The 12041-nt window shown below is 37.4% G+C and overlaps 3 protein-coding genes across 3 annotated transcripts; 2 read left to right on the top strand and 1 right to left on the bottom strand.

Annotated features, from left to right (window-relative positions):
* Positions 1 to 1700: 1700 nt before the first annotated feature.
* Positions 1701 to 4626, top strand: LOC141843280 (protein SPIRAL1-like 2). The gene is made up of 3 exons (XM_074731341.1): positions 1701 to 1772; positions 2437 to 2669; positions 4324 to 4626. Exons 2-3 carry the CDS (start codon positions 2451 to 2453, stop codon positions 4402 to 4404), a joined length of 300 nt encoding a protein of 99 aa, XP_074587442.1. The 5' UTR covers positions 1701 to 1772; positions 2437 to 2450; the 3' UTR covers positions 4405 to 4626.
* A 1860-nt stretch (positions 4627 to 6486) lies between these two features.
* Positions 6487 to 8443, top strand: LOC141843057 (rop guanine nucleotide exchange factor 12-like). The gene is made up of 7 exons (XM_074731080.1): positions 6487 to 6513; positions 6588 to 6704; positions 6794 to 6948; positions 7016 to 7090; positions 7165 to 7437; positions 7679 to 7999; positions 8093 to 8443. Exons 2-7 carry the CDS (start codon positions 6590 to 6592, stop codon positions 8441 to 8443), a joined length of 1290 nt encoding a protein of 429 aa, XP_074587181.1. The 5' UTR covers positions 6487 to 6513; positions 6588 to 6589.
* Positions 8444 to 10999: 2556 nt separating this feature from the next.
* LOC141843349 (photosystem I reaction center subunit VI, chloroplastic-like) lies at positions 11000 to 11773 on the bottom strand. Its single transcript, XM_074731431.1, has 3 exons — positions 11640 to 11773; positions 11432 to 11558; positions 11000 to 11339 (listed from the first exon to the last, which is right to left on the bottom strand). Exons 1-3 carry the CDS (start codon positions 11765 to 11767, stop codon positions 11160 to 11162), a joined length of 435 nt encoding a protein of 144 aa, XP_074587532.1. The 5' UTR covers positions 11768 to 11773; the 3' UTR covers positions 11000 to 11159.
* Positions 11774 to 12041: the final 268 nt, after the last annotated feature.

The raw sequence follows: 12041 nt of genomic DNA, 5'->3' as shown, positions 1-12041 counted from the left end.
TTATGGTACTACAATCGAACTTGTTCGAATTTCAAAATTAAAAGAAAAATCAAAGGATTCAAAGATGAGATTTGGTATACTCCAAAGTTTCTTCATATACATGAGTCTTCTCCAAGATGACAATTTATAAGATAGACTTTTCTGATTCGTTAATGCTATGCAAGAGTGTAGTGGTCGCTGCCTTCAAGAACAATGAGTTCTTTGCTTGACCCACCCAATTCTGTTCTTTGCAGATATCATCAGTTGATTAAGCTTCTCTCTGATAGGAGAAACTGATAGCTAAGAGGTAAAGAAACAAGTATCGCATTGAAGCAACCCCGCTAGAGTTTGATCGAAACTGGCCGCTAAGGGCGTTGCTCTGTAACTTCACCGTAATCTCAAGGCTAAGAGGCCAAGGGAGTGGCTACGCATTTCCACGGCGAAATCGTCGATCCTTCAGATTCATGAGGGAGAAAGAGACCATACAGCAAGGATCAGTACAAGTATTCTGCTATAAGGATTTAAAAATCTATCACTTTCTCGTGTGGTTCAAGTATACATTGTAATACTTTGCGACTTACACTGGCAGATGGAGTCAAAATTACTATATCGAATAGCACTGTAAATCCCATATGATCCGAAGACAGTAATCAGCAGATCACTTTGGTTGGTTGTTATGCACCTCGATCGTTCTCATTCTGCAGTATCAAACCGCTCGACACGCCTCGCGGAGTCAATGCCACCTGATTCTAAGCAACTACAAATACAATCACCATTTCAGTGGGCTCATGTTGGAACTCTTTTACGACATGAATACGTGGGTGGGAGGGTTTGAAAGCCCCTGACGGGGTGGGGTTTCTTTTACCGATTGTTATTTAATCAACGAATTTATATTGGTATTTTATTAAACCCCGTAAATAAATTTTGATATTATCTAAATCAGTATTCAATTTATATAATATCTAAATCACATATCATATTTCTGAAATGTCTCCTCTCTTTCTTTATAGATTTATCAGTTAGTTTAGAATAAAAATAACTCTTAATTTTAAATTCGATAATTTAAATTAAGAACAATAAATCTACACCATTTAAAAATTTAATATTTTAAAAATAAAAAAATCCTAATAACTCATTGATTAGTGTGTATAATTATTCTAAATCTTATAATAAATTTACTATAAATTTTATCGAATCTTTATAAATTTATAAATTTATTATTCTTAATTTATATTATTTAATTGAGATCCGAGGATATAAAAGTTTTGAAAAGGGTATTAATTTTGATTTAAAATAATTTTAAAATTTTTAAATCTATCCGTTAGTTTCGGATGAAAGATGAATAAGAGAAGTAATTAAAAAATATGGTATGCGATTTAAATATTATAAAAATGATTGTTTAATAATATCAAAATTAACATCGAATTGAACTGAGACACTCGAGTCGAGCCGGATCCGGTCCAACGCAGCGCGCATGAAATGCGAAAGCTCGTGGATTTTTTGTACTCATAAATAGCAACCATCGCGTTACTCACTCAGCCTTTACTTACCCAGTTCATATTCTTGCATTTATTGGACGATATCTGGAAAATAGAGTGGGGCCGGAATTATACTGTGTAGCTTTTGGGTAATTTTGGCTGGTTAGAGATTACGCTATCAGCAACTTTACGTCTCTGACAATTTTTTCCTCTATAAATAGAAAAGAAAAGTCGAACCTGATGGCCAGTTCATTTATTCTCTTCGCCTGCCGAGCGATCGAAGCGCGTCGTTAGATCGGAGTCGGAGAGGAAGAGGTCAGAAGCCCTAATTTTTGTTTCTTGTTTATTTTTTCTCAGTTTGTTTTCCTTTTCCTCCTTTTTTTTTTTTTTGCGTTTTGATAGCCGCCCGGATCGTGAAGCATGAGGAATGGAGCTCTAGTTTTAGAGATATTAATCCGCCTCTCGGATTTTTCGCTGTTCCCTCTCTCTTTTTGTTGCATGTGGGTCTTGATTTCTCTCGGATACCTTCGGAATCGTTCTTTCGGGGTTTTGTGCTCTCCGTTGTGGTAGGGTAATTGGTCATCAGCGAAAATGTTGGTTCCTTTAGATGGATTTTTGGTACTTTCCTCTGCAACACTATGATTGTCTAAAAAGATTAGGGTCCTATAGTGCTGGCCTTGGTCGTTCGTGTTGTATGAATTCCGAGATTGAAGCGAAAGGGACGGATTGATATGCATTTTCAAAGAGGAAAAACTCGCATTTGTTTGAATTTTGAAAAAAAACATTGTTTTGGTAATTTGAGACTGTCCATCGAATGTATGGGTGTCATGAAGTTGTGGCATCTGTAGCATTATCTTAGTTCATGTGAAGTTACTAGGTTTGCACGGTTCTGAGTATTTTTTTAGAACAGATAGCTTTGATGAAAGCTGAGCATTATTTACCACTGTGATACGGAAATAGGATCCTCTTAAATCTGCAGATTGCAAGGTAAAAATGCATCGTGGAGTAAGCTGTGGAGGCGGTCAAAGTTCTTTGGGCTACCTATTTGGTAGTGGTGAAGCTCCTAAACCTTCTGCAGAGCCTGCCGAACCAGTTCAGAAACTAGCTCCTCCAACACAGGCTGATGACAAGAAAACACCTGCTGGTATCCATGGGAACCTGGCTAACAATTACCATCGAGCTGATGGGCAGAACTCTGGAAACTTTATCACTGTAAGCATCCTATGCTCTATTTGCTCTTATATTGAGTTATGAGATTCTTAATTCTATCTTCTTTCATATACTTAATTGGATTTTTTTTTTGTATATTTATAAGCTACGATAGCTGGTTATGTGTGCTTTCTTGTCAATATTTTACTTTCCTGTGCTTTAACCTATTGTAATTGTTACTCTTCATTTTTACCTTAGTTTAATTTAATTAACTATTTTTAAATGGAATTGTTAGTAGGCTAAAGCATCATTTGTCATAGTACTAAAATCTATGGGGTCAATCAATAAATGTAGCTTTTATATGGGCTTTTTGTATTGAATCAATTTGAGTTTAAGATATGAGAAGTAATGGTAGACCAAAGAAAGTTGAAGCTAACATGGATGGAATTTACTTGAGAATCTGAATACTAGTAGTGATATCAAGATATCAATGAAGGGAAAAGATGATTGTTATGACCTCAAATATTGGGGCTAACATGGTTTGGCTTTATGCTGGATTAGTTAACCATATGCAGCATCAATAGCAGTTAGTTACTAGTTTGACTTGCTGATATGGATTGGCTAACTGTATTTGCCACACCAGTTAGACATCCGTAACCCTGTTCCTTCAACTTGCGATGCTCAGTAGTCAGCATTTGAGTTCTGCAGGACAACACAGTAACAGATGAGTCTATTTCACATCTGTTCTTGAAATCAGAATTGACCATGGCCATTCCTGTGAGGCAAACAAGGAGTTCAAGGTGTGTCATACCATGTAGCTTGTAGACCAAGTAAGGATTGATTGAGCTCCTATTGTGGGCTTGGATGCGAGCCATTAACTATTTCACAGCATCTTCCAGGGCACCTTTACTTGGAAAAATGGGAAGGAAAAGATAACTATTTTGGACAAGTTAGTTTTTTTTTTTTTTAATCATCCATAGTTTTTTTTCTTCCCATTTCTCTCCAAGCTTGAACTTATCATGGTCAAATTCCTCAGTTCTAAATCCACCTTTGCCTAAATGGGAACTTGCTTCCATATGCAGTTTATTTACAAGAAAAAGAGAGAAGAGTGAATGTGAGAGAAAATGGTGCCAATGGAGATGGTTGCATAGATGATGCCATTGGTGATTTGGATGGAGATTGTGGTGTAGGGGTTATATTGAGGATGGTGAGAGTGGTAGATGAAGGAGGTGGATAGGTAGGTGGGGGAGTTACAAGGGAGGAGCTATAAAACTTGCTTAGCTAGTCAGTTCAGGAGGGTCTGTGGAGAATGATGCTTAATTTTATTTTTGTAACTGTATACTAGTGTTAGATGAACTTAATTTTTATGGCAAGTATCAACTTTTGACTAGGACTGTTGCTCCCTCATGCCCAGCTTCAAATAGGCTTTGCAGTATTCCATCAATAACTTAAATTCCATTGTTGTGCAATGAAGAACACAATTAATCTGTACTATATTGGTGTTCCACAATCAAACTGATAAGCATCTAGAACAATGCAAGTAAACCATATTGCAGATGGAGGGAGTGGTAGTGCAGTTAGCTGAACAATAAGCTACAACAACCTCATATTTAGCATTAAGTTTTAATGTCATGATCTTCAATAATCATAATGTAACAACCACACTTGGTTGATGTATCTACATTTTGGAGCTTTTTGTGAATTCCTACCGGTGCAGGAACGACCTTCAACAAAAGTGCAAGCTGCTCCTGGAGGAGGTTCATCCCTGGGATTTCTGTTTGGGGATGGTCACAAGTGAGCTGCTGGAAGAGCAAGTGGTATTGCTGTTTGCAGTCTGCATTTAGGCATAAAAGACATGGCTATGTATTAATACGTCCATCTTGAAAATGTCTCGGTTGATGTGTAATGGTCACTCGCTGCTTCTTGGACTATAATCACTAAACAGAATCTCCTTGGCTTTGTTGACTCCCTGGGTTTAGTTGCGATTTCTTATGCTTAAATTGAACATTGTTGATTTCTACTACTGCTTGTTTGCCTGTGTGCGGTTGTAGCCCTGCTCCTCCGCTGCTAATTGGGCTACCTTTAACTTAATTGGGTCAATAAAGGCCCAATTTGTCTTTGATTCAAATCTTGATTTAGCCTTTTGGCGGATTGAAACAAAAATTTATTTGACCTGTTGGAAATTTGTGTGATAATTTAATGGTATTTATAATTTAAACTCTAGCATATTTATTACTCGAGTAAAAAAATCTTCGGAGACCAAATTGTACAAACCAGATTATTTTATTAATGTTCTTTCTTTTTCTTTGTGGGCAGGGTGATCGACAAATAAAATAAAAATGGAAACTCTTCCGTGAGGCTAAACTAAAAGAAGAATAGGCTGCGGAATTGATATAGTAACATCATATTTTAAAAAATAAAAGAAATATCCGACCTATCGGATTCGCACCAGTGGCTTAACAATGATCTGCAATTACTACTACGAGGACATCTGCAACGTTAGCGCGTTAATAACACTAAAAAAATAAAAAAAATACATGTGGCAATGGGTCCACCCCATTGAACGTGTTTCGTTCATGTGGATCACTCCTTTATGTCATTTTAACGCTTCATTTCACTCCTTCACGTCACTCAAGATATGCTATTAACGCTCCATTAACGGAGCGTTACAGCTGCTCTGATCTACCAACTGAGCTAAGGTCGATTAACAAGACAGTATTGCTATGAGCATAATAAATATATTTAATCATAAAAAACTGCGAATGTAGTTTTCAGATTTTCATAAAAATATACGAGAAAATTCCTGAAACTATAACGACTTCTTCAAAAGGTGGAATCCGTCATCTTAGTGGTCTGACATAGTCGGTTCCACGACTATCTGTGAGAAGGTAAATCGAAAAATTATAATTAATCATGATGTAGGAGGGTATTAGGCCAGGATTAACTATAACGACGGGAAAGTTGTATCAACAAATACGATTATTTGTTTAAAAAAATGAAAACGAAAACGAAAATAAATGCTATATTTAATTTGGTCTGCTTCAGTTATTAGATGGTCAAGAAAAAAAATCAATAATAATAATAAATGCTCTTCTGCCAACATTCTCCTCTACTAATATTCGAATAAAGGTTAATCCAAAACGACCAGAATCTCTCTACCAATCCATGTTTTCAGGAGAAATTCTCGAGGATCCTCAAGTTCTTGAGACAACGATGTCAGCCATCCACCTAATCCCCGCTCTTCTATTTTATACCTCCCCCACCATCTTCCTCTCATGAACATGAGCCCTGGTTCCTAGCATTACCCAACCTCCATTCCCTTCTCCTCCTGCCTGCAACTTCCTCTCTTCCTGGATTCCGTTGCAGGTCGACTTGAATTCCCAATCCCTATTTCAATCTCTTTCCGTCATCAGAGGGGTGAGTTAGTTTTCCTTCCTCTTTACTCCAATTGGAAGGTAAAAACTAGCTCGCCTCTCTTAATTGGCATCGAAAGAGATCTGTAGCTCAATGCAGGGCACGGCATAGCTTCTCTGTAACCTGCAAGTACGTGGGTGATCATCATCTTGTGAGCTCCACCATTGTAGAAGGGGAGAATATACATACATCCTTCGCAGGTTCACATAACGTGAGACAATGTTTGACAGAATCAAGCGTAGAGCTCATAGCTTGATTCTAGACGGGGAAGACGGCAATGCTAACTTCAAAGAGGAGAATGCGCTCTTCAAGAGTCCTGGACAGAGCAAGGGACCAAGTCCAGGGCCGAGTCCAGGACCGAGTCCGCTACCGAGTCCAGGAGGACTGAGTCCTGAGCCGAAAAACCACAACGATGCCCAGCAAATCAGCACCACCTTCGAGTATGATGAAGGACCCAAGTCGAGGCACAGGGAGAGAGGCGGCCCGCCATCTGGTAAAGATTCGTTGTTCATGAATGAGATGATGATGCGCAGTTCTCTAAGATATTGATTGAATGAACCATGGCAGATATGGAGATGATGAAGGAGAAGTTTGCAAAACTTTTGTTGGGAGAAGACATGTCAGGCCATGGAACTGGAGTTTCATCGGCTCTAGCTCTCTCTAATGCCATCACCAATCTTGCAGGTTCTATCTACTATTTATCAAACAATTCATCTATCAACTAAACTATTGATGTTTTTCTCTGATGGCTACATTCACCATTTGTTCTTCAGCTTCTGTTTTCGGAGAGCAGTATCGCTTAGAGCCCATGTCGGCTGAAAGAAAGTCGAGGTGGAGAAGAGAAGTTGATTGGTTATTATGTGTCACTGATCATATTGTAGAATTTGTCCCCTCCAAACAAGTGTTAGAAGATGGAAGAACAATGGAGGTAGTACTTCAATCCTCTCAGCTAGTTCCTTGTCCAGTGATGAGCATTTTTACAATTCCCTTTATAGGTGATGACAAATCAACAACGAAAAGATCTGCGCATGAACATCCCTGCTTTAAGGAAGCTCGATGCCATGCTTATCGTAAGAAAGATCATATGGTTTGCAAGAAAAAAAAAGTTTGAATCAGTTCTGATACTATGACTAAAATGATACAGGGCTACCTAGACAACTTCAAGGAAAAGAATGAGTTCTGGTATGTATCCAGAGATGCTGATGAATCTGAGAAGGGCAATGCGAAGAGGACTGATCATAAGTGGTGGCTTCCGACCGTGAGAGTACCGGAGAATGGGTTATCAGAACAATCAAGAAAATGGATCCAGCATCAGAAAGAACTAGTGAATCAAGTGCTCAAAGCAGCCATGGCCATCAATGCTAATGTTATTATGGAAATGGAGATTCCAGAAGACTATATTGAGAACCTTCCCAAGGTAGACATTAGCATTATTTCTTTGATCACTAACTAGTTCAAGAAAGCAAATGAAATGCCACATAACAATGATTCCACACTAGTTAGCAAGTGTTCAACAATCATATTTTGCAACACTAACACTTGATGATGTTCTTATCGAAAAACTTGAAGTCTTTTGAAAGCAATATCTTTGCTTGAATTTCAAGTTCTTCTCTCTATTTGACCTTGCCATTGGCATTAATCAATCGTTCTCATGATAGAATGGAAGGTCAAGCCTTGGAGAATCCCTCTATAAAAACATCACAGATGATGATTTTGATGCTGAGGCATTCCTTTCATCCATTGATTTATCAACTGAACACAAGATTCTAGAGCTCAAAGACAGAATCGAAGCATCTGTTGTCATTTGGAAGAGAAAGATGAATAATAAAGATTCCAAATCATCATGGAGTTCAGGTATTAGCATGGAGAAACGAGAACAGTTTGAAGATAGAGCAGAGACAATATTGCTCATTATCAAGCATAGATTTCCTGGTATTCCTCAATCTACTTTGGATATCAGCAAAATCCAAGATAACAAGGTATCAATGACATAAATAAACTATGTCCAACTACTGCTTGGAAAATATATTGAAATTTCTTGTTCAGTGATGAATTTTTGATTTCTCTATTAGGATGTGGGATTTTCTATCTTGGAGAGCTACTCTAGAGTGCTAGAAAGCTTAGCTTTCACTGTCATGTCCCGGATAGAAGATGTACTCCGGGCAGATGCTCTTGCTAGAGGTCCGCCTTCGACAATAGATTCAACACAATCTGAAGTCGACAAGGGCAACACATCGGAAGCAAACAATGCCATGACACTTTCAGATTTCATGGGCTGGCAAATGGATCAAGATAAGAAGGAAGATACAAATGATGGAGAGAAAGTGTCAAAGGATGACCAAAAATTCATGAGGAAGCCTCTTAACATTATGGTCAACAAGAAATTTATCAGCATATTCAAACTCGAGACATGTGAGGCTTAAGCACCTAAGAAGGAACAAATATGGAGGACTAACAAACGAAGATATAGTAGTTATTGTTTTTGTAATTACTTGCCCATTTCATATTATTGTGACATGCAATTTTGGATTATTGAATGAACTCTAGCCAAAGCTATAGAATTTTTGTGTAACAACTAGAGCTAAGTATTCGACTAAAATCGAATCGAACCGAATTAATCAAAATCAAACCGAACCGATTTTTTTAAACTAACTGAAATAACCGAATTGTTTAAATATTATAAAAAATATATACTTAGAAATTTATAAATTATTTTTTTATTTTGATTAATTCGATTTATTCAGTTTATTTGATTTGATTAAATAAGAAATTTTAAAACCGAAACTGAATCGAATTAACTGATAAAAGACTATATTGAGAACCTTACCAAGATAGACATTAGTATTATTTTTTTTATCACTAACTAGTTCAAGAAAGCAAATGAAATACCACATAATTAAAAAATATAACAATGATTCCACACTAGCTAGCAAGTGTTCAACAACCATATTCTGCAATATTAACACTTATGATGTTCTTATGGAAAACTTAAAATCTTTTGAAAGCAACATCTTTGCTTGAATTTCAAGTTCTTCTCTCTATTTGACCTTGCCATTGGCATTAATCAATCGTTCTCATGATAGAATGGAAGGTCAAGCCTTGGAGAATCCCTCTATAAAAACATCACATATGATGATTTTGATGCTGAGGCATTCCTTTCATCCATTGATTTATCAACTGAACACAAGATTCTAGAGCTCAAAGACAGAATCGAAGCATCTGTTGTCATTTGGAAGAGAAAGATGAATAATAAAGATTCCAAATCATCATGGAGTTCAGGTATTAGCATGGAGAAACGAGAACAGTTTGAAGATAGAGCAGAGACAATATTGCTCATTATCAAGCATAGATTTCCTGGTATTCCTCAATCTACTTTGGATATCAGCAAAATCCAAGAAAACAAGGTATCAATGACATAAATAAACTATGTCCAACTACTGCTTGGAAAATATATTGAAATTTCTTATTCAGTGATGAATTTTTGATTTCTCTATTAGGATGTGGGATTTTCTATCTTGGAGAGCTACTCTAGAGTGCTAGAAAGCTTAGCTTTCACTGTCATGTCCCGGATAGAAGATGTACTCCGTGCAGATGCTCTTGCTAGAGGTCCGCCTTCGACAATAGATTCAACACAATCTGAAGTCGACAAGGGCAACACATTGGAAGCAAACAATGCCATGACACTTTCAGATTTCATGGGCTGGCAAATGGATCAAGATAAGAAGGAAGATACAAATGATGGAGAGAAAGTGTCAAAGGATGACCAAAAATTCATGAGGAAGCCTCTTAACATTATGGTCAACAAGAAATTTATCAGCATATTCAAACTCGAGACATGTGAGGCTTAAGCACCTAAGAAGGAACAAATATGGAAGACTAACAAACGAAGATATAGTAGTTGTTTTGTAATTACTTACACATTTCATATTATTGTGACATGCAATTTTGGATTATTGAATGAACTCTAGCCAAAGCTATAGAATTTTGTGCAAGGACTAGGGCTGACATTGAGTATTCGATTAAAATCGAATTATACCGAACTAAACCGAATTAATCAAAATCGAACCGAATCGAATTTTTTTAAACTAACCGAACCAACCAAATTTTTAAATAAAAATCGAACAAACTGAATCAATAAAAGACTTATTACTTCGATTTTCGACCAAATTAACCAAAATAACTAAATTATTTAAATATTATAAAAAATTTATCAATTAGTTAAGGATTTATAAATTTACTTACTTAGGAATTTATAAATTATTTTTTATTTTAGTTAATTCGATTTAACTGAATAAGAAATTTTAAAACCGAATTAATCGATTTTTTAAAAAATAACTAAAATTTTAAAATAACCAAATTAAATTTTTAAATTAATCGATTCGATCAATTTATTTAATTTAATTAAATTTTTACTCACCCTTACCATAATGACTGACAATGAGAATACAAACATCAATTCCTTATTTCATAAAGATCACTTTATGTGTGTTTTCCTTTCTCATATAATTTCTTATGCATTGAAAAACTCCATCGAATTTGCATGTCATATGTGTGTGTGTGAACATTTGCTCAGAGAATGTTATAAGATTGTGGAATGATGGATAATCTTCTTATGATGAACTTAACTATTTGAACCTTTGTCTCACTGAGGAACTTATTATAGAAGTAAGCAAAAACCGATTAATCAGATCAAACTGCTTTGTTAAATTAAATTTGAGAGATATCAAACAAGTTCATAAACCAAAGAGGCAATTCAGGATTACTTACCTTAACTAATGTGGCTATATTTTTTGCATTGACACAGTAACAACTAAAAGATTCTCGAGACTACTGCAACTGTGATATGAATTGCTCAAACGTGAAACATTTTGTTAAGATAGATTGAATAAAACAGTCGACACTTGGAACTTGAATCACCAATGATAGTTTCTTAAATAAAAAAGGAGAAACAGTAGAGGTAATCAGAGTATAATAGGAACTGAACAAAAAAAGAACTCGTCGTTTCAGATCAACTTCAATTCTATGCATCATACTTGTATAATCACACATGCCAATAGATTACAGAGATAATTAAGTAGATATCTGCAATAGAGACGAGAAAATAACTAAACTTGATTTATGTTTACAGCGACCGGCCACTTATATCTTGTCACGAGGGCCTTTTGTTGGTGGTAGCTGAGGGCCTTTCTTGATGGGAAGCAGGTCGCCCGAGGCAGTGGAACTCACGTACGCGACCGCGGAGGCACCACCTAGAAGCAAGAACTTTAGCAACAAATCTCTCTTGGTGAAAGGAGCCGCAAACGTCTCGAAGAACTTGCTCTGCAATTTATCAAACACTTTGCCGGCATCAATCGAAGAGCAAACGAGCGAGCAAACGGTCAAGCACAATATCCAGCTCGCTTCAGACCTACCTGAAGAGGGTTGTAAGGCGAGGAGGCATCGGATCCGTAGACGTCCCACTGCCCGGTGGTGTTGCCGATGTCATCGAGGTCAAAGTACACGCTGTTCTCGCCGTACTTAGCTACCACCGCGCCGGACCTACGAAGAACGGCACTCGATCACACCCTGTTCGTACGCAAGAGGCGGATTCGACACGAAAAGGAGAGAATTTGCAGTCACCTGAGGTTGGCGCGAGAGGGGCCGAGGCGGGAGGGCTTGACGGCGAGCCGCTTGCCGCTGAAGGAGCTCCCAGCGAGGCCCTTCACGGTCGCCGGTTGCACGGCTGCCACGGCAGTGAGGGAGGCCATTGCTGCTGCGAGCCTTGCCTCCCTTCACGCTGCCGCGAGAATCTTTATCACAAGCTGTGTGGCGTCCACGTGTCCTGGATGGACCGCAGCGACCGAACAAGCCACTGACGAAGTGCCATGTGTTCCGGCTTACGATTGGCTTATCCATTGTGGATTTTGATTAAAATATTTTGGATAAAAGGATGCTTTTGAGAATTTAAAAAGTCGGAGGAGGTGAATGTTGCGAAAGTTTTTGAGTGGCTGATTTAGAAAAAGACATTTTGAAACTTTATAC

Source organism: Curcuma longa, chromosome 12, assembly GCF_044706935.1.
Source record: "Curcuma longa cultivar G26 ecotype Majalengka, Jawa Barat chromosome 12, ITB_CL_G26_1.1, whole genome shotgun sequence".
Classification (NCBI taxonomy): domain Eukaryota; kingdom Viridiplantae; phylum Streptophyta; class Magnoliopsida; order Zingiberales; family Zingiberaceae; genus Curcuma; species Curcuma longa.
Note: the sequence above shows the minus strand (reverse complement) of the source record. Positions and strands in the feature narration are given on the sequence as shown.